The sequence below is a fragment of the Rhinolophus ferrumequinum genome, chromosome X (assembly GCF_004115265.2).
Source record: "Rhinolophus ferrumequinum isolate MPI-CBG mRhiFer1 chromosome X, mRhiFer1_v1.p, whole genome shotgun sequence".
In the NCBI taxonomy this organism is placed as follows: domain Eukaryota; kingdom Metazoa; phylum Chordata; class Mammalia; order Chiroptera; family Rhinolophidae; genus Rhinolophus; species Rhinolophus ferrumequinum.
Genome location: NC_046284.1, coordinates 110,291,164 through 110,313,077, shown reverse-complemented (window position 1 = coordinate 110,313,077; position 21,914 = coordinate 110,291,164). Strand labels below are relative to the sequence as shown.

The 21,914-nt window shown below is 37.7% G+C and overlaps 1 protein-coding gene across 1 annotated transcript; it reads left to right on the top strand.

Annotated features, from left to right (window-relative positions):
• Positions 1-18,730: 18,730 nt before the first annotated feature.
• On the top strand, positions 18,731-20,004 carry LOC117030048 (histone-lysine N-methyltransferase SETMAR-like). The gene has a single exon (XM_033119679.1). It carries the CDS (start codon positions 19,398-19,400, stop codon positions 19,860-19,862), a length of 465 nt encoding a protein of 154 aa, XP_032975570.1. The 5' UTR covers positions 18,731-19,397; the 3' UTR covers positions 19,863-20,004.
• The last annotated feature ends 1,910 nt before the right edge of the window (positions 20,005-21,914 follow it).

The following is a 21,914-nucleotide window of genomic DNA, read 5'->3' as shown; positions in this document are numbered from 1 at the left end:
ATTCAATTCATTTGATAAAGACTTACTGAATAGCAGGTTGTATACTAAATGTTGTGGATACAAGAAGAATGAGAGATAAATCCAAGTCTTAAAATACTACACAATCAAGTTGATCAAACAGATTTCTAGCATGGAAGACAGAACTTATACCACAGGGTATTATGAGATAACAAAGGGATTGCACTTATTCCAACCCAGGGGGCTCAGGGAAGATTTCCTAAGCTGAGTAGTATATAGGCAGAAAGGATGGTTTGAGCAAAAACATAAAAGAAAGAACATGGTATGTAGGAGGAAATGTAAACATTTATGTGTCACTGAAGCATAGTGAAGAAAGAAGTGGAAGATGGCACAAAGGGCAAGCAGTAGCTAGATGACAGAGGGCCAAAATTTCCATATCATGCAATTTGGAAGTAAAGAGAGCACTTGAGATTTACGCAAAGCAACGAAAAGGTTAGATTTGCATTTTAGATAGATCATTTCAATTGGGATGAGGATAGATTTGAGGAGTATACTATTGATGATAAGGAAAGCAATACTGTATTACAATAATCTAGGTGAAATACTGAGGGCTTGAGCTTGGAAAAAAAAGGGAGTGAGTTCCACAAATATTTAGCACAGTTTGGTAATTAATGAAATGTGAGCTATGAGGGAGAGACTTACAGGTTTCTTTTTCTTTTTTCTATTTTTCTTTTATTAGTTTCAGATGTACAAAGCAATGTAATAGTTAGACATTTAAACCCCTCCTAAAGTGATAACCCACCCCTCAAGCTACTACCCCTCTGACATCTTATATAACTGCTACAATACCATCGACTATCTTCCCTATGTTGTAGTCCACATCCCGTGATTATATATACCTATATATTTAGTTATAGTTGACATTCAGTATTATTCTACTTCAGCTTCAGGTGTACAGCGCAGTGATCAGGTATCTACACAGTCTACGACGTGATCCCCCTGATAAGTCCTGTGCCCATCTGGCACCCTACATGATCTTTACAACATTGCTGATTATATACCCCATACTATATTAACTACCAATTTGTATTTCTTAATGCCTTCACCTTTTTCACTCTGCCCCCAACCCCATTCCCAACTATCACCCTTATAGATCTAATACCTATCTGGCACATACCTAGTTATTACAATATTATTGAGTATATTCCTTATGTTATACCCTACATCCCCATGACTACTGTATAATAACCAATTTATACTTCTGAATCCTTTCCCCTTTCCCCATCCTTAACCCCCCTCCCATCTTAAAGAAGTCCCTCTAAGATTCCTCGTAATACTGGTTAGGTGGTCATGAACTCCTTCAGCTTTTTCTTGTCTGGGAAGCTTTTTATCCTTCAATTCTAAACGATAGCTTCGCTGGGTAGAATGATCTTTGTTGTAGGTCCTTGTTTTTCATCACTTTGAATATTTCCTGCCAATCTCTTCTGGCCTGCAAAGTTTCCATTGAGAAATCAGCTGACAGTCTTACGGGGGCTCCCTTGTAAGCAACAAACTGCTTTTCTCTTGCTGCTTTTAAAATTCTCTCTTTGTATTTAACCTTTGACATTTTAATTATGATGTGTCTCGGTGTTGGCCTCTTTGGGTTCTTCTTGGTTGGGCCTCTATGTGCTTCCTGGGCTTAAATGTCTATTTCCTTCATCATGTTAGGGAAGTGTTCTGTCATTATTTCTTCAAATAGGTTTTAAGTTTCTTGCTTTCTCTCTTCTCCTTCTGGTACCCTTATAATGTGAATGTTGGTATGCTTGATATTGTCCTGGAGGCCCCTTAAACTCTCCTCAATTTTTTGGATTCTTTTTTCTTTTTGCTGTTCTGGTTTGGTGTTTTCTACTACCATATATTCTACATCGCTGGTTGGATCCTCTGCTTCATCTAATCTACTGCTGAAGTCCTGTAATATATTCTTCTTTTTCCCCCTTATTCGCCCCCCTCCCCGACTCTGGTTCAAGCCGTTTGTTTCTCAATCTAGTTGTGTAGCACACAGCTCCCTCGCCTATCTGGTATTATGAGCCTTGTGCTCCCTCCAGCTGAGGCAGTCAGTCACCAGTTGTCGGTCGGCCGCTCACAGCAGCTCACGGCAGCTCTAGCTGGCTGCTGGCCTCTCACGATGGCTGTCAACACTCACGCTGGCTGCTGGCCACTCACGATGGCCACTGGCCACTCACAGCAGCTCATGGCAGCTGACGGCAGCTTATGCCAACCTCCAGTTACTCACGGCAGCCCAGCTCCAGGGAGAGCTGTTGTTCACAATCTTAGCTGTAGAGGACGCAGCTCACTAGCCCATGTGGGAATCAAACTGGTGACCTTGGTGTTTAGGAGCATGGTGCTCCAACCACCGAGAAACCAGGCCGGCCCACCTGTAATATATTCTTCATTTCAGTTACTCTTTCCTTCATTTCTGACTCATTCTTTTTTATAGTTTTCATCTCCATTTTTATGCTTCCTATCTCTCTGTTGAAGTTCTCCCTGAGAGCACTGAGCATTCTTATTACTAGTGTTTGGAACTCTGTGTCTGACAGATTGCTTATCTCCGTTTTGCTTACTTCTTTTTCTGGAGCTTTGTTCTGTTCTTTTATTTGGGACATGTTTCTTTGCCTCCCCATTTTGGCTGCCTCCCTGTGTTTGTTTCTATGTATTAGGTAGAGCTGCTATGTTTTCCGGTCTTAGTAGAACGGTCTTATGTATTAGTTGTGCTATGGGGTTCAGTGGCACAGTCTTTCTGGTCACCTGAGCCATACACTCCAGGTGTGTCCCTTGTGTGGGTTGTGTGTGCCCTCCTCTTGTAGTTGAGCCTTGATTTATAATTGCATATTAATGGGAGGGACTGCCTCTTGGGCTCACTAGTTGAGGACTGGCCATGACTACAGTGGCACAACAGACTTGTTGTGCAGGGGCAGACCTACGGCTCTAGCTCATTTTGAAGCTGGCCACTGGGGGTGCCAGCCCCAGGACCACCTTGGAGGGGATACACTGTAGGTCAAGTTCAGCCACAGCCCACGCCCCACCCACGGCCACCCAGTGGGAGACAGAAAGAAATCTGCAGATGGCTGCCACCAGTGCTGTCCTTGAAAGCACCTTGAGAGGCCAAGTCACGAACCTAGGCCAGCTGCCGCTTGTGCCGGGTTAGGGCTGCTCAGCCAGAGGCACAGGACACACTCAAGCCAGATGCTGCTTGTCTGGGTTCTGCAAACCTTTGAGAATCTAGGAAAGTCTGCAGCTTGAGCCAAGGCAGGTGGTCTGCATGAAAAATCTACTGAAGGCAGCCTGGGTGTGCCCAAGTTGGGCAGGGACAGGTCTCAAATCGCCAGGGCGTGGCGACTGAACTGTGGAGACTCAGATATGGTGGCTGGCCACCTGTGTTTGTGTGCCGGGAAGTGGGAGGGTTCAACAAAGAAACAATGGCCTCTGCCAGTTCCTCTGTCCAGAAGAAAGCCGCCCCTCCAGACCCCATCCCAAGCTAGACAACTCAATTCCCCACCTTTTGTCCCTGCCACCTTTTCAGCTGCTACCCCAGCACTGGAGCTCAGAGCAAGTGATTCTGTTGCTAAGTCCACATGCGGTCCCTTTAAGAGGAGCGCCAGTGAGTGCAGCCACACTCAGTCTCAGTCACAATCTCTGCTTGTTTTCACAGCCAGGAATTATGGAGACTTTTCTCCCCAGCACTAGAACCCTGGGCTGGAGTGGGTCTGGGATCTCTCACTCTTCCATGGGATGAGAAGGAACCCCCACAGCCCAAACAGCCCTCCCAATCTTTAATGGCTACACATGGGTGTGGGACCAGCCCATTCCACATCTCTGACCTTCCTACCAGTCTGGAGGTGGCTTCTTCTTCATGTCCTTAGTTGAAAGGCTTCAGTTCAACTTCATTTTAGGCAATTCTCAATAATGGCTATTTTGTAGATTAGTTGTAATTTTGATGTGGTTGTGAGAGAAGGTAAACACAGCATTTACCTACTGCGCCATCTTGGTTGTCGACTCCCAGGTTTCTAACGGCAAATAAGTGATTGTACTGCGTGCAAAGGAGTTACAGAATGAATTTTAAAAAGAGATTTGGGGAAAGGATAAGGAGAGTGTAAAGAGACATGTGGAATTTGAAATGATGCTAAGGCATCTGATTGGAACTGTATTATCAGAGTTAAATATATATGTATCCTTCCATGATGTTTAGGCCATTGAAACCATGAGAGTAGAGTTAAGAGGAGAACAGAGAAAGTGTTAAGAGAAATAGTATCATGGAAGTATTTCAAGGAGGAAATTATCAACATGTCAAAGGCAACAAAGAGCCCCAATTTGAAAGAACTACAAATGCCCAGTCATGAATTTTGACTAGCAAAGTTTTCTCAAAAGAAAAAAGGGATTGTCATTTTTGAGGACATTTAGAAGATTACGCCACGAATTCTATGCAGTTTGAACAACATTAGCTTACATTTGTATACTTTACACTGATTTTGAATACACTTTCTCATTTGAGCCTCATAATTCCAATTAGGAATCACCATATTGCAGATGAAAATCCTGAGGATTAGTAGGATTATCTGTTTTTATCAATTTTACAGGGCCTTGAACTTGAAGTTTAGACAGAAGCATCAACTCTTCTCACTCCTAATTTAGTTCTCTTTCTAAGTATGTCATATCGCTTTACAATTTTATATGTTCTGTCAAGCTTATGATTTTTCTTATAATTTTATATCAAATATCTTTTCATATAAGTTGTAATAATATTATTATGCAGCTACTCTATGAGATAATTTTGATGAGTATATATATATATATATATATATATATATATATATATATATATTTCAATACAAATTAAGGTTGCTACTGAGAACATCCTTAACTTTGCCTTTTGAATTTACACATTCAAATTAATAATTAAGTAGATGGAAAGCCTCAAACTGTTACTTCCATATTTCCAGACATCTGGTTCCACAAGAATTATTGTATCAGAACAACCAACCCTTGATACCACTTTAAAAATCTGGACACAGAGGACGTCATCAAAATGGTGGCGTGAGGTGAGCCTCTGTAAAGCTCCCCTGGAATTTACAACTAATCGAACAACAGTAACTCCACAAAGGGCTCCCTGCACAGCAGACAGGCAAGACGAAGAGGCCCACTACTGAATTCACCTAAAGGTGGGTGAATTGCGTGAGTGCGGGAGGGGGGAAGGGAGAAGTGCGGAGACAGAGCCGCACTGGCACAGGACGCAGACCTAGCTCACTGCTCCGAGCTCGCTGTATCCCTGAACTACTGCAGCTGCGGGAGAGGAAAGAACTCGGACTGGTAGGGCTCCGCTTATGGCCCACAGGGCTGAGGGGACAGCATATAACACGGCTGAACCCAACGCTCACAGCAGAGACCTCGGAGAAAAGACTGAGGGAAGAAGGCTGAAAATGGTGGTTTAAGCCCTCACTGCCGAGCAGAGAACGGAAGCCTTAGGCACTGAGACTAGCCGCCCCCTCCCTACCCTCCCAGAGCTCACCCCACCCCCACGTGTCCGGTGGTAGAAGCGGAACAGCGGCGGTGTCAGGTCAGAAGAACTGAATATTTGCTGTTCTGGGAAGTGTGGACCGCAGACACAGATTCGCAGCCCAACTAGTTCCGGCAAAGGGGAGGGAGCTGTGGAAGCAGGACTGGCTGTGGTGGTGGTCGCCACCATTGCTCTGGGCCACCTCTCACAACTCAGCCTGCCCCTGGCCCCACCTATCTGGGCAGATCCCTGAAGGAGTAAACAGAACTGCTGAAACATACGGGCTCTGAATCTGGTGCAGGAAGAGCTTTGGAACTTCAAAATCTCTCCCCATACCCACAAGGACAATGCGCCCTGTGACCCAGGCGAACTATTAACAGAGGAGAAGCCCGTCTCCCAGGGAATCCCTGCATTGTGTGAGGAGCTGGAATAGTGCAGAAAAAACACAGCACTACCGTGTGAGAGAAAAAGAAAAAAGGCTGCAGTCGGAGAGAAAAAAAAAACATTCTACCAACAAGTACTGGAAAACAAAAGAAAGACCTCTTCCTATTAATCTGTTGCAGAAGCCACTCCTGTAGATGTCTAGGAAGAGAAATAATAAATCAGTAATTGCCATGAATAACCAAGGCAACAAGACAGCTCAGAAAGAAAGTGAAAAGTCTCCAGAAAAGAAACTTAAAGATACGGAAATATGTGACTTAAATGACAGAGAATTCAAGATTGCCGTTCTGAAAAAACTCAAAGAGATGCAAGAAAACACAGAAAGGCAGTTTAATGAACTCAGAAACACAATCAAAGAACAACATGAGCATTTTACAAAAGAGATTGAAATTTTAAAAAGAACCAAATAGAATTTCTGGAGATTAAGAACTCAATAGAAGAAATTAAGAATGAAATAACGAGCTTAGGTAGTAGAGTTGACCAGATGGAGGAAAGAATCAGTGACATCAAAGATAGAAACCTGGAAATGACACAGGTGGAAGAAGAAAGAGACTTGAGACTTAAAAAAAAAAAAAATGAAAGAACTCTACAAGAACTTTCTGACTCCATCAGAAAGAGCAATATAAGATTAATGGGCATACCAGAAGGAGAATAAAGAGACAAGGGAACAGAGAATATATTCAAACAAATTGTTGATGAGAACTTCCCAAACTTGTGGACAGAATTGGATCCTCGAATCCAAGAAGCAAATAGAACACCTAATTACCTCAAACTCAACAGGCCTTCTCCAAGGCACATTGTATTGAAGCTGTCTAAAATCAACGACAAAGAAAGAATCCTCAACACAGCCAGGGAAAAGAAGACGGTAACCTACAAGGGAAAGCCCATTAGATTATCATCAGATTTTTCAGCAGAAACTCTACAAGCCAGGAGGAAGTGGAACCAAATATTCAAACTATTGAAAGAGAGAACTTATGAGCCAAGAATAATATATCCAGCAAAGATATCCTTTAGATATGAAGGAGGAATAAAGACCTTTCCAGACATACAGAAGCTGAGGGAATTTTCTAATACACGACCTGCACTACAAGAAATACTAAAGGAGGCTTTACGTCCACCATCAACAGGGACAATTTGTGTCAACCAAAACATAAAAAGGGGGAGAGTAAAGGCCTGAACTGTAATATGGAAATGGAGAAAGTAAGCGTGCTGAAGAAACTGGAATACTCTAAATATCAAACTTTCTTTTACATAAACATAAGGGTAACCACTCAAAAAAAATCCAGAACTGAAATATATACTGTAATAAAAGAAGAAACAGAGGGAAACATCATAGAATACCACAACACAGAAATAATAGACAACAACAAAAAGGCAAAGAAACAATGGAGACACAGCCTTACCAGAAAACTAAAGATAGAATGACAGGAAATCCTCACATATCAATAATCACCCTAAATGTAAATGGACTGAACTCACCGATAAAGAGTCACAGAGTAGCAGATTGGATCAAAAAACTAAACCCAACCATATGCTATCTCCAAGAGACACATCTCAGCTCCAAGGACAAGCATAGACTCAAAGTGAAAGGGTGGAAATTCACACTCCAAGCAAATGGTACCCAGAGAAAATCAGGTGTAGCCATAATGACATCAGATGAAACAGACTTCAGGTTGAAAAAGATAACAAGCGACAAAGATGGACATTTCATAATGGTGAAGGGGACTATACAACAAGAAGACATAACAGTAATCAATATTTATGCCCCCAATCAGGGAGCACCAAAATATACCAAGCAACTACTAACAGAACTAAAGGGAGAAATTGACCAAAACACAATTATACTAAGAGACTTAAATACATCATTGACAGCTATGGATAGATCATCCAAACAGAAAATAAATAATGAAATAGCAGCCTTAAATGACACATTATATGAAATGGACGTACTTGACATATATAGACCACTTCATCCTAAAACATCAGACTATACATTCTTTTCTAGTGTACATGGAACATTCTCAAGGATACACCATATATTGGGACATAGAATCAGCCTCAGCAAATTTAAGAAGATTGAAATCATACCAAGCATATTCTCTGATCACAAGGCTTTGAAATTGGATATCAACTGCAAAAAGAAAGCAGGGAAAAACACAAATACATGGAGATTAAACAACATACTTCTAAAGAACGACTGTGTCAAAGAAGAAATTAGAGGAGAGATCAAAACATACATGGAAACAAATGACAATGAAAATACATCCTACCAAAATTTTTGGGATGCAGCGAAAGCAGTTTTAAGAGAGAAATTTATACCATTACAGGCCTATCTCAAGAAACAGGAAAAATCCCAAATAAATAACCTCATGTTACAACTTAAAGAACTAGAAAAAGAAGAACAAGTGAAACCCAAGGTCAGCAGAAGAAAGGAAATAACAAAAAGCAGAGCAGAACTCTTCCAAAAAATTGAAGAAGAGACAGTACTCCCTAACTCATTTTATGAGGCCAACATTACCCTGATACCAAAACCTGGGAAAGACAACACAAAAAAAGAAAACTACAGACCAATATCTCTGATGAATACAGATGCAAAAATCCTAAACAAAATTCTAGCAAATAGAATGCAACACTGCATTAAAAACATCATTCATCATGACCAAGTCGGGTTCATCCCTGGGGCACAAGGATGGTTCAACATCCGCAAATCCATCCATGCGATACATCACATAAACAAAATAAAGGACAAAAATCATATGATTATATCAATTGATGCAGAAAAAGCATTTGACAAAATACAACATCCATTTATGATTAAAACACTTAATAAAATAGGTAAAGAAGGAAAATACCTTAACATAATAAAGGCCACCTATGACAAGCCCTCAGCTAATCTCATAATTAATGATGAAAAACTGAAGCCCTTTGCTCTACGTTCAGGATCACGACAGGCCTGTCCCCTATCACCTCTGCTTTTCAACGTAGTGTTGGAAGTCCTTGCCAAAGCAATCAGGCAAGAGAAAGAAATAAAAGGCATCCACATTGGGAATGAAGAAGTTAAATTATCACTCTTTGCAGATGACATGATGCTATATATAGAAAACCCTAAAGACTTCACCAAAAAGCTATTAGAAACAATCAACGAATACAGTAAAGTTGCCGGCTACAAAATCAAAGTACAAAAGTCCATTGCATTCCTATATACTAACAATGAAATCTCAGAAAAAGAAATACAAAAAACAATTCCTTTTGCAAATGCAGCAAAAAGAATAAAATACCTAGGAATAAACTTAACCAAGGATGTGAAGGACCTATATGCTGAAAACTATAAGACATTTTTGAAAAAAATTGAAGAAGACACAAAGAAATGGAAAGACATTCCGTGCTCATGGATTGGAAGAATCACCATAGTTAAAATGGCCATATTACCCAAAGCAATATACCGATTTAATGCAATCCCCATCAAAATCCCAATGGCATTTTTTAAAGAAATGGAACAAAAAATCATCAGATTTGTTTGGAACCACAAAAGACCCCGAATAGCCAAAGCAATCTTAAGAAAAAAGAACAATACTGGAGGTATCACACTCCGTGACTTTAGCTTGTACTACAGGGCTACAATAATCAAAACAGCATGGGCTTGGCAGAAAAACAGACACATAGACCAATGGAATAGAAGTGAGAACCCAGAAATAAAACCACATAAATATGGACAGATAATTTTTGACAAAGAAGCTAAAAACATACAATGGAGGAAAGACAGCCTCTTCAATAAATGGTGCTGGGAGAATTGGAAAGCCACGTGCAAAAGAATGAAACTGGACTGCTATCTGTCACCATGTACCAAAATTAATTCAAAATGGATCAGAAACTTAAGCATAAGACCTGACACAATAAACTGCAGAGAAGAAAACATAGGTACTAAACTTACAGACCTTGGGTTCAAAGAGCATTTTATGAATTTCACTCCAAAGGCAATGGAAGTAAAAGGTAAAATAAACGAATGGGACTATATGAAACTTAAAAGCTTCTGCACAGCAAAAGAAACCATTGACAAAATAAAGAGGCAACCAACTGAATGGGAGAAAATTTTTGCAAACAGTGCCTCCGATAAGGAGCTAATATCCAAAACATACAAGGAACTCATGAAACTCAACAACAAAAAAACAAACAACCCAATTGAAAAATGGGCAGAGGACCTGAAGAGACATTTCTCCAAAGAGGACATACAAATGGCAAATAAACATATGAAAAGATGCTCAACATCACTAATTATCAGAGAAATACAAATAAAAACCACAATGAGATATCACCTCAATCCGATCAGAATGGCTATCATCAACACGACAAGTAGTAACAAGTGTTGGAGAGGCTGTGGAGAAAAAGGAACCCTCATACACTGTTGATGGGAATGTAGACTGGTGCAGTCGTTATGGAAGGCAGTGTGGAGGTTCCTCAAAAAATTACGAATAGAATTACTATATGAATCAGCAATCCCTCTCCTGGGTATCTACCCAAAAAAATCTGAAAACAGTTATACATAAAGATACGTGTGCTCCAATGTTCATTGCAGCTTTGTTTACGGTGGCCAAGACATGGAAACAACCAAAATGTCCTTCGATAGATGAATGGATAAAGAAGTTGTGGTATATATACACAATGGAATACTATTCGGCAGTAAGAAAAGATGATATAGGAACATTTGTGACAACATGGATGGATCTTGAGAGTATGATGCTAAGCGAAGTAAGTCAGACAGAAAAAGCAGAGAACCATATGATTTCACTGATATGTGGTATATGAACCAAAAACAACAAAAGAACAAGACAAACAAACGAGAAACAGAAACTCATAGACACAGACAATAGTTTAGTGGTTATCAGATGGTTAAGTGGGGTGGAGGGTGGGAGATGAGGGTAAGGGGGATCAAATATATGGTGATGGAAGAGGAACTGACTCTGGATGGTGAACACACAATGGGATTGATAGACGATGTAATACAGAATTGTACACATGAGATGTATGTAATTTTACTAATAATTGTCTCCCCAGTAAATTAAAAAAAAAAATCTGGACACATTCAAATTTTTAAATAGAAGACAATAGGCTCCTGCTGTCCACTAAAGAAAGGTGACCTTGCCACAAACAATAAGTTCTTTGCTAGTATAACTTCCTTGTCCTGCCCACTTCTGCCTAAAAAAAATCTTTCATTTTAATCAGTTTTTCGGAGCTCCTTTCTACTTACTAGATGGGATGCTGCCCTATTTATGAATCACTGAAAAAAGCTAAAAAGATCTTTAAAACTTACTTTGTTCAATCTTGTTTTTTCACAAAAGAAAAATAATACAACATTTCTCTTAATGGCCATAGTCTTCCATGAAATAAACCAAAATATAAGATTGCTTTTGGAGAATATTAGAAGTGGCCACATGTCAGAGGGAAAAGGCTTGGTGATTATGCCTTCATTACAGGACTTTTGCAAAAAGTTATTTGCTTGGGAATCAAGAAAATACTGTCAAAGTCTCATTATCAACTGATTTCTGTTTTTTCTATCACATTCCAAATCCCATGAAAATTGGGTTAACTTATAGTTGTATGACATGGGAAAAAGTATATCTCTAACTAGAAAAGATTTGCTGCTTCAGTAAAGCTTAGAAATAATATATTGTTCTAAAAATAAGATTTCTGACTTGGAAGACATATGGTGAATAGTCATGAAGTCAGGGAGAGAGGAGGAGTTGTCATGAAATGTGCTACATTAAATTGCCAGGGGGACAGACTGCACTTTCCTACTAACAAATGTCCCTTCTTTTTAATGTGGTTGTCCTTATATTTTCTTATTATAGGCACAATTCTTTCACTTTTTCCCTGTAAATATGTGAAATACTTTCGTTTTTGAATTCCCAGAATGTGTTTCTGTTTACTTACTAGAACTCAAAAGGTGTATTGTATACCCATTGCATATAAAAAAGAAATAAAAACAAAATGGACTGGAAAAGAGATAATTCTATCCTTGGAAGTGGAGGGTGATTGATGTGGGAAAGGCTCCATAGAGGAAGTTACATTTCAATAGGGTCTTGATGGGTGAGTAGGGTACTTGAGGAAGAAAACAAGAGAAGCAAGACTGAGTTTTTTTATGTGGCTAAAACAAAGTGTTCTGGAGAATGGCTAGAAATAGAGGTAAAGCTAGGTTGGAGTCTGCCTGTAAGTGATTTTGACCACCATGCAAAGGATTTCAGTGTTTATGCTCTAGTCAGTCACAGTAGAGACTTCTGGACTTATTTAAAATATTTTTTAAATGTTTACTGGAATAATGGAAACAACTGAAATGCCCATTGATAGACGATTGGATAAAGAAATTGTGATACATATGTGTGGTATAAATTGTGTATATACAGTGGAATATTACTCAGCCATAAAAAGGATGAAATCTTACCATTTGTGACACTATGAATGGACCCAGAAGGTATTATGCTAAGTGAAATATGTCAGATTGAGAAAGACAAATACCATGTGATCTCACTTACATGTGGAATCTAAAGAACAAAATAAACAAACAAACAAAATAAATAGGCTCATAGATACAGAAAACAAACTGATGATTACTAGATGGGACAGGGATTAGGGGGCTGAGAAAGGTGAAGGAATTAAGAAGTACAAATTGGTAGTTACAAAAGAGTCATGGGGATGTGAAATACAATATAGGAAATATAGTCACTACTATTGTAAAATCTATGTATAGTATCAGATAGGTATTAGATTTATTTGGGGGATCACTTTGTAAATTATATAAATGTCTAATCAGTATGCAATTCACCTGAAACTAATATAAAATAATATTGAATGCCAATTATAATTTTAAAAAAATAGTCATAGAGATATATAGTACAACATAGGGAAAATAGTCAATAATATTGTGATAACTACATGTAGTGTCAGTTGGGTAATAGATTTATTGGGGTTATCACTTTGTGAGGTATATAAATGTCTAATCACTATGATGTTTTGTACACCTGAAACTCATAAAAAAGAAAGGAAGAAAAAGGTGGTATGTCTATACAATAGAATATTATTTGGCCATCAAAAGGAATGAAGTACTGATACATGCTACAACATGGTTGAACTTTGAAGACATGCTAAGTGAAAAAGGCCAGACACAAAAGACCACATATTGTATGATTCTATTTATGTGAAATGTCCAGAACAGGCCAATTCATAAAGACAGAAAATACATTAGTGGTTGCCAGGGGTTAGGGGAGGGAGGGAATAAGGAGGGGGTGACTGCTTAGAAGTATGAAGTTTCTTTTGGAGGTGACAAAAATATTCTTAAATTAGATAGTGATGATGGTTGCACAGCTTTGTGAATATAGAAAGAAAGACTGAATTGTATACTTTAAAAGGGTGAATTATACAGTATATGTCAATTTTTAAAAGATTAAAAGAAGACAAGTATTGTAATAAAAAATGTTTACTAAAGTAACACATGCACAAGCTTTAATAAATTGTATGGAAAAACTTAAGTGAGAAAACAGTCCTCTGCCCCACTCTTAAGTACTCCCATTTTATCTCATTTAAGCTGAATGTCACTATTCATAGATTTGTTAATTTAGGACATTACCATGGACTTTCTGCCAGGCAGAAGAGGACTTAGCTAATTTAGACCATACCTCTACTGCTTCATTCATCCCCCCAAAGTGATTGTTTTTAGTTTCTGTATTGCTCACCACTGTAACTTTAAAAATATATATTTAGGTGTTTATTTCCTTTTCTATCAATTATGTAAAGTATCCCTTGACTCTCTGCCATGTAAGATGAGTATACCAGCACTTCCATTTTCCCCTTTAGTTTTCTTCCCTCCTTGAAGTCTACTTTATCTGAGATTAATATAGGTACTCCTGCTTTTTTAAATTAACATTTGCTCAAAATATCTTTTTCCACCGTTTTACTTTCAACCTGCCTATATTGTTATATTTGGAGTTTCTTGTAGACAGCATATATTTGGGTCATGTTTTTTAATTCACTGCAAATCTCTGTCTTTCAATTGGTGTACTTAGGACAATTATATTTAAGGTAATTGCCATTATGTTGGAGCTTAAGTCTGTCATCTTATTTTTTCTTTTCTGTTTCTTTCTGTTTTTCATTTCTGTTTTCTTTTTCCTGTTTTCCTGTGGGTTACTTGAATATGTTTTAGAATTTCATTTTATCGATAGTGTTTTTGAGTGTATCTCTTGTATAGTTTATTCTAGGTATTACATTGTATATACATAACATTACAGGTTACTGGTATTATCATTTTACAAGTTTAATTAAAGTTTAGAAACCTTACCCCTTTTCATATGACTTTACTCTGCCCAATTTATACTATACAGTCATATATATATGTATATAAACACATATATACATATGCATATATACGTATACATATACATACCAGTGGTGCCAAAAATATGTATACAAGTGGACACTTTGGTCAATGTTGCTTAAGCAGTAGTTTGCCATAATCAGAAGTGTCTGGATGCTGATGGTAACCACTTTGAACACCTCTTGTAATTGCAGAGGTCAAACGTGATTTGTACTCATCTTTTGTTATCGGTATATATTGAGTATTACAATGTCTTTTTTAGTCTTTTAAATACCATGTCTTTTTTAGTTTCTTAAAATGTGTATACATTTTTTGGTACCCTCTGTGTATGTGTATCTATGTATGTGTGTGTGTGTGTGTGTGTGTGTGTGTGTATTTTTTCTACATACACTGAGAACTATATCAGACAGTTATAATTTTTGTTTCAACCATCAGCCATAATTTAGAAAACTCAAGAGGACAAGGGAAATCTATATTATATTTACCCATATTTTTGCTTCTCATATTCTTTCTTCCTTCTGGAGGTTCTACCATTCCATCTTTTATCATTTTCTTTCTATTTAGAAAACTTCCTATATTACAAAATTGTACACCTGAAACCTATGTATTAATAACTTTACTAATAATTGTCATCCCAATAAGCTTTAATAAAAAAAACAAAAAACACTTCCTTTAACCATTCTCTTAGGGTAGATCTGCTGGCAAAATTTCTTAGTTTTCTTTCATCTGAGGATATGTTGATTTACCTTTCATTCTTACAGGATATTTTTATTGAATATAGAATTCTGGGTTGACAGTTCTTTTTTTTTTTCTTTCAGCACTTGAAAAATGTGCCACTTTTTTCTGGACTCTATGGGTATTTTTTGGGGGGTTGCCTTCTTTTAGTATTTTTTTATTATGATAAAATATACATAAAATAAAATATACCATTTTAATCATTTTAAGTATAAAATTCAGTGGTATTAAGTTGTACCTTAATGTTGTACACTATCCATATCCAAAATTTATCCATTAGACAATAACTCCCCATTCTCCCCTTTCCTAGTCCCTAGTAACCACTATTCTACTTCCTGTTTCTATGAATTTACCTATTCTAGGTACCTCATATAAGTGGAATCATATAATAGTTGTCTTTTGGTGTCTGACTTATTTCACTTAGCATAGTATTTTCCAGGTTCATCCATGTTTGTAGCATGTGTCAGATCTCCAATTCTTTTCAAAGCTGAATAAAATTCCATTGTATACATACATATTTTGTTTATACATTCATCTGTTGATGGACATTTGGATTGTTCCCAACTTTTGGCTGTTTTGAATAATGTTGCTATGAACACTAGTGTACAAGTATCTGATTGAGTCCCTGCTTTCAATTTGTTTGGGTATACACTTAAAAGTTGAGTTGCTAAATCATATGGTAATTCTTTTTTTTAATTTTTTTGAGGAATTTCCAAACCATTTTCCACAATGAATGCACCATTTTACATTCCCACCAGCAATGAGCAAAAGTTCTAATTTATCCTTATCTTCAGCAACCCTTGTATTTTCTGGTTTTTTTCTTAGTAGCTAACCTAATGAGTATGAAATGGTATCTCATTGTACTTTCATTTGCATTTCTTTAATGATTAGTGATTGTGAACATTTTTTCATGTCTTTTTGGTCATTTGTATATCTTCTTGAGAGAAATGTCTGTTCAAGTCCTATAGGATAGATTGTGCATTTTTTTGTTCTTAAGTTGTAGGAACTCTTTATATATTCTAGATATTAATTTCCGATCAGATACATGATTTGTAAATATTTTCTCCCATTCTGTGGGTTGCCTTTTCACTCTTTTGATAATGTCCTTTAATACAAAAAAGTTTATAATTTCAATGAAGTTTGATTTACCTATTGTTTTTGTTCATTGCCTTTGCCTTTGTTGTCATATATATCATTGCCAAATTCAATGTCATAGAGATTGTCTCCATTGTTTTCTTTAAGAGTTTTATAGTTTTAACTCTTACATCTATGTCTTTTATCCATTTTGAGTTAGCTTTTGTATATGGTATAAAGTAAGGGCCCAAATACATTTTCTTACATGTAAATTTCTGGTTGCTGTTATTGTTTTTCTGTTTCTGTTGGGAAACAAAAACTTGGGAGCTTCCTAGTTCACCATTTTGCTGACATCCTTCTGGACTCTATGGTTTCTCATAAGTAATCAGCTATCACTCACATTATTTTTCCCTATAGGTAAGATATTGTTTCCGTCCAGTGCTTTTGAGATTTTTTTTTCTTTGCTTTCAGTTTTCAGAAATTTGACAATGACATACCTTCGTATGGATTTGTTTGGTTATCTTATTTGAAGTTCTTTCAGCCTCTTGGATTTGTCAGTTTCTGTCTTTTGCCATATCTGGAAGTTTTTAGCTATGATTTCTTTGCATCCTTTTTCAGCCTTGCCTTCTTTGTCTTCCTATAGGTCAGGGGTGTCCAAACTGCGGCCCGCGGGCCAACTGTGGCCCATGATCCATTGTTAATTGGCCCGCAGCAAATTCCAAAAATATATTTAGTTTACTTAAATAAACCAGGTGAGGCAATACGTACTTCACTTCAAGTGAGTGGCTCGGCTGTTTGTGTATTTTATCGCATATGGCCCTTGGTGAAAAACGTTGAAAAAAGTTTGGACACCCCTGCTATAGGATATCAATGACATAAATGTTAGATCTTTTGTTTTTATGCCACAGGTCCTTAAAGCTGTGTTCTTTTTTTTTTTTTTTTAAGTCTATTTCCTCTTTTTTTGTTCAGATTCGGTAATTTCTGTTATTCTAACATTCACTGATTCTTTCCTCAGTCCACTCCTTTCTGCTGTTTATCCTCTACATTCAGTTTTTTATTTCAGTTATTATATTTCTTAGTTCTTAAATTTCATTTGTTTCTTCTTTATGTCTTCTATTTCTTTGCTGTGATTTTCTGGTTTTTTCATACATTTCAAGTATTTTTGTAATTGTTGATTGAAGCAGTTTTTATAATGGCTGCTTTAACATCTTTGTCAGATAATTCTAACATCTCTGTCATCTTGTTATTGGCATTCATTTATTGTCTTTTTTCAATCAGTTTGAGATCTTCCTGGTTCTTAGTGTATCAATGAATTTCAATTGAAATCTGAACATTTAGGGTATTATGTTATGAGCCTGTAGATCTTTTGTAAACCTTCTCTTTTAGTTGTGGCACCACTCTAGCCGGGAAGTGGGGGTGCCACCTTCCCTCTGTCAGGAGTGGTAAAGTCCAGGTTCCCTACTTAGCCTTCATTGACACCTGAAAGTGGGGCTTCTCATTACTGCTGCCATGGTTGGAGTTCTGACTTTCCTATAGGCTTCCATTAATACCTCCCAGGATGGGAGAGATAGGAGTGTTTCATTACTTAAGCTCACCATTTGGTCTCTGCTGACATTACAGGGTAGGAGGTGGTTTCATTATTGCTAGGCAGTGATCAAAGTCTTGACTCTCCACAAGGATTCCATTGACACCACTCCAGAGGGGAAAGAGATACTCTAATTACTGCTGAGTAGAGGTAGCAATCCAAGCTCCACTGACACTGGAAGGGGGGATGGTTTTACTGCCTGGCAAGGATGAAAATCTCTGTTCCCACTTGGCCTTCTCTGACACCAGCATGGCAGAGGTGCTGGAGTGCCTTGCTACAGCCTGGCAAAGATAGAAGTCTAGGCTCCCTACTGTGCCTTTGCAGGCATAAGTGTGGGTTGCGCTTCAGTTTTTTTTTCTGTGGTGTTTTGCAGGAGTAGAGTTAATTAGAGATAATAATAAACATTATTATCTCAATGTTTTCTGCTTTGCTAGGTTGCCTCTTTCCTGGTCACTTAGCTAGAGAGAGGAGGCTTTTCTTGGGACTTTTTGGTCTGTGCCCTCGGTGTTTCCATGTTTCTAGCTTCTTCAGCTCTAAGTCCGTGATACATGAGGCAAAAATAAAAAACCTGGAGAACTCACTACTGTGTCATTCCTTGGGTCTAATTTCCCTTGCTGGTCTGCCTTCTTCTCTCTGCTTTTCAAAGTCTTCTTATGTTTATTTTATATATAATGTGCAGGGTTTTTAGTTGTATTTAGTGGGAAATATAGGGAAAGGTATCTCTACTTTATCTTTCTAGAAGTAGAGTGAAAGTCCCTGTGCTTAATTTATAAATGTAAAACAAATCATGTTTCTGACCAGAGTACAAGTCTTAATGGCTTTTCACTGCACTCTAAGCCAGTTACCACATGGACTTACAAGACCCATTTTTTCCAACTCCAGCCTCTTTCATGCTCTCACCCATTCACAATGTTTCAGCCACGATGATTTCCTTTCTGTTCCTCAGTCACCTCAAACTATTGCTCCAGTGACTTCACACATGCTTTTAATTCTCCTTTGAATGGACTATTTCTGATCTTTGCCTCCCTATAGTTTTCTTATATTAGGTTGGTGCAAACGTAATTGTGGTTTTTGCATTGTTGAAATTTGCCATTTGATATTGGAATACATTCTTAAATAAATGTGGTTATGTTATACATCATTTTAATGCATATTTCTCGCTTTATGTTTTTTTGCTAATGACATTACTTGCTGTTTATTTTATATTTATTTTAGACTATGGGAATGACATTAGACAAAAAGAAAATTTGAGCAATTTTCTTATTTGAGTTCAAAATGGGCTGTAAAGCAACAGATACAACTCGCAACATCAACAACGCATTTGGCTGAGGAACTGCTAATGAACGTACAGTGCAGTGCTGGTTCAAGAAGTTTTGCAAAGGAGATGAGAGCCTTGAAGATGAGGAGCGTTGTGGCCAGCCATTGGAAGTTGACAACGACCAATTGAGAGCAATCCTCGAAACTGATCCTCTTACAACTACACGAGAAGTTGCTGAAGAACTCAGTGTCGACCATTCTACTGTCATTCGGCATTTGAAGAAAATTGGAAAGGTGAAAAAGCTCGATAAGTGGGTGCCTCATGAGCTGACCGAAAACAAAAATTAAAAAATCGTCGTTTTGAAGTGTTTTCTTCTTATTCTACGCAACAACAATGAACCATTTCTAGATCGGATTGTGATGTGTGACGAAAAGTGGATTTTATACAACCAGCGATGACCAGCTCAGTGGTTGGACCGAAAAAAGCTCTAAAGCACTTCCCAAAGCTAAACCTGCAGCAAAAGAAGGTCATGCTCACTGTTTGGTGGTCTGCTGCCAGTCTGATCCACTACAGCTTTCTGAATCCTGGCGAAACAATTGTATCTGAGAAGTATGCTCAGCAAATCGATGAGATGCACCGAAAACTCCAACGCCTGCAGCTGGCATTGGTCAACAGAAAGGGCCCAATTCTTCTCCACAACAATGCCCAACTGCACGTCGCACAAACAACGCTTCAAAACTTGAATGAATTGGGCTACGAAGTTTTGCCTCATCCGCGATATTCACCTGACCTCTCGCCAACCAACTACCACTCCTTCAAGCATCTCGACAACTTTTTGCAGGGAAAATGCTTCTACAACCAGCAGGATGCAGAAAATGCTTTCGAAGAGTTCTTCAAATCCCGAAGCATGGATTTTTAGGCTACAGGAATAAATAAACTTATATCTCATTGGTAAAAATGTGTTGATTGTAATGATTCCTATTTTGATTAATAAAGATGTGCTTGAGCCTAGTTATAATGATTTAAAATTCACGGTCCAAAACCACAATTACTTTTACACCAACCTACTATCTCAAGACTGTGCCTAAATGTCACCCACTCAAAGAAATCTCGCATCACCTTAAAGAGTTTCTCTCTCCCTCACCCCAATTGTTCTCTATCACTAGGGTTTCCAGGAGGGAATTCCTGTCTGTTCTCAGGAATTTTTTTCTCTTTCCCATTCCCAAATCCCGAGAAAAGTTGGTTGGGAAATCGGGAAAATCAGCTCCTTGAACCCAGCTGGTTGGTATTATCAACCATCACTTTGCAGAAACAATTCATTGTGGAGAACAGAAAAGTTTATATCTCAGGATTTGGGAATGGGAAAGCAAAAAGAATTCCTGAGAATGGGCGGGAATTCCCGCCGGGAAACTCTATCACTATACCTTGTATATTTTACACCAATACTTTCCATGATTTGATATATATATTTGTTCTTGTTGTTACTTTCATTACTAAAGCTCACCATTTGGTCTCTGCTGACTATTTTGTATGTGTGTGTATCTTATGTTTCCCACTGGATTGTAAGCTCCGTAGGGACAGGAGACATACCCATTATATTTGCTAGTTTATCCATGGTACTCAGTACACAGTAACCATTTAATAAATGTCTGTTGAATGAATGAATGGAGACACAACATTTTATAATGTACAAATTACATTGCCATCCTACAATCTAGAAAGTTGCCTATTTATTTATTTATTTATTTGGTATGCATTTATATTTTCATATTGTGAAATACACCCAAAATATTTTTGTATATCTCTGTCAATTCATATGTTTGTATGTTTTGTTTTGTTTACAGGATTTGAGGACAACCATGTTTTACTCATTTTTGTATCTATAGTACTTAGCACAGGACCTATACGAAGTAGATGCTCATGTTGAAAAATCAATAAATGATAGGTTGCATTGTGCTACAAAGTATTTGAAATAGGTCCTAAGGGAAACTAAACAAACAAAAATATTTTCATTACTTAGAACACTGAAATAACTAAGTTTCCTTTCAAAATCAAGACAATGTCAAAAAGCAGTGGCAAACTTACATGCCTCTCTCTTTTTCTGGATATAGTTCTTGGTCAGTAGGAATAAGTGATTTGTTCCACTTGTATGAGCATCCTTAATTTTCCAATCTTCCTAGAAGTAAACAAGACCCATTTGAGAAAAAAGACAAAATCTATGGGGAAAGAAAGCAATCTTTCTTTCCCACTCCCCATTTTTACTTTTCTGTAGTCAATTACCCAAGGATTAAACAATTTGTCTCCTACCTTAAGCACTCTTACTTTTTTTAAAAAATTGATCTATAGAGATGTACCAGTTAACTTATAAACAGGACCTCTAAACTTATGTAGCACCAATTTTGCCAGTTCATACGTGCCACTATAAAGTAAGACTGTTAAATGTTCAGATGAAAATGAACCTAACATCTTGACTATGAGGGAACTCCCTAAAATCTAGGTGTTTTGTAAATATATAATGTTAAAGTTCAGAAGAAAGGGTTTAACTCAGCATTTTTATCCTGTAACATTAACACTGAGTTTTTATTAATTATGGGTTTACACCAATGATTAGAGTAAACAGTCTTTTCAAATTTGAAATCTAGTTTGTGCTGCTGCTGCTGCTGCTGCTGCTGCTTTACTAGGCCAGGGCTGAACTGGCCTAGTTCAGCAGGACTCACTCCTTTTGGGAGTATTTATGGACTTCCTACATCTGATCTGTGCCAAGTGGTCAAGCAGTTCCTAAGCAGCTATGGTGGCAGCTTCTGTCTTAGCTTATCACACTTCCATAGATTCAACCAGTAAGGGGAAAACAACCCCAAATGGATTTAGAAAGTTTATTATTTATATAGACAGCAATGCAAGATCACCATACTGTCAATTCCCCATGCCCTTAGTCCCATAGGATGATACCAAACCAGAGGAGCCAGATGAT

Excerpts from the sequence above, each read along its gene's own strand:
- LOC117030048 (XM_033119679.1), top strand. The coding sequence starts at position 19,398 with ATGACCAGCTCAGTGGTTGGACCGAAAAAAGCTCTAAAGCACTTCCCA.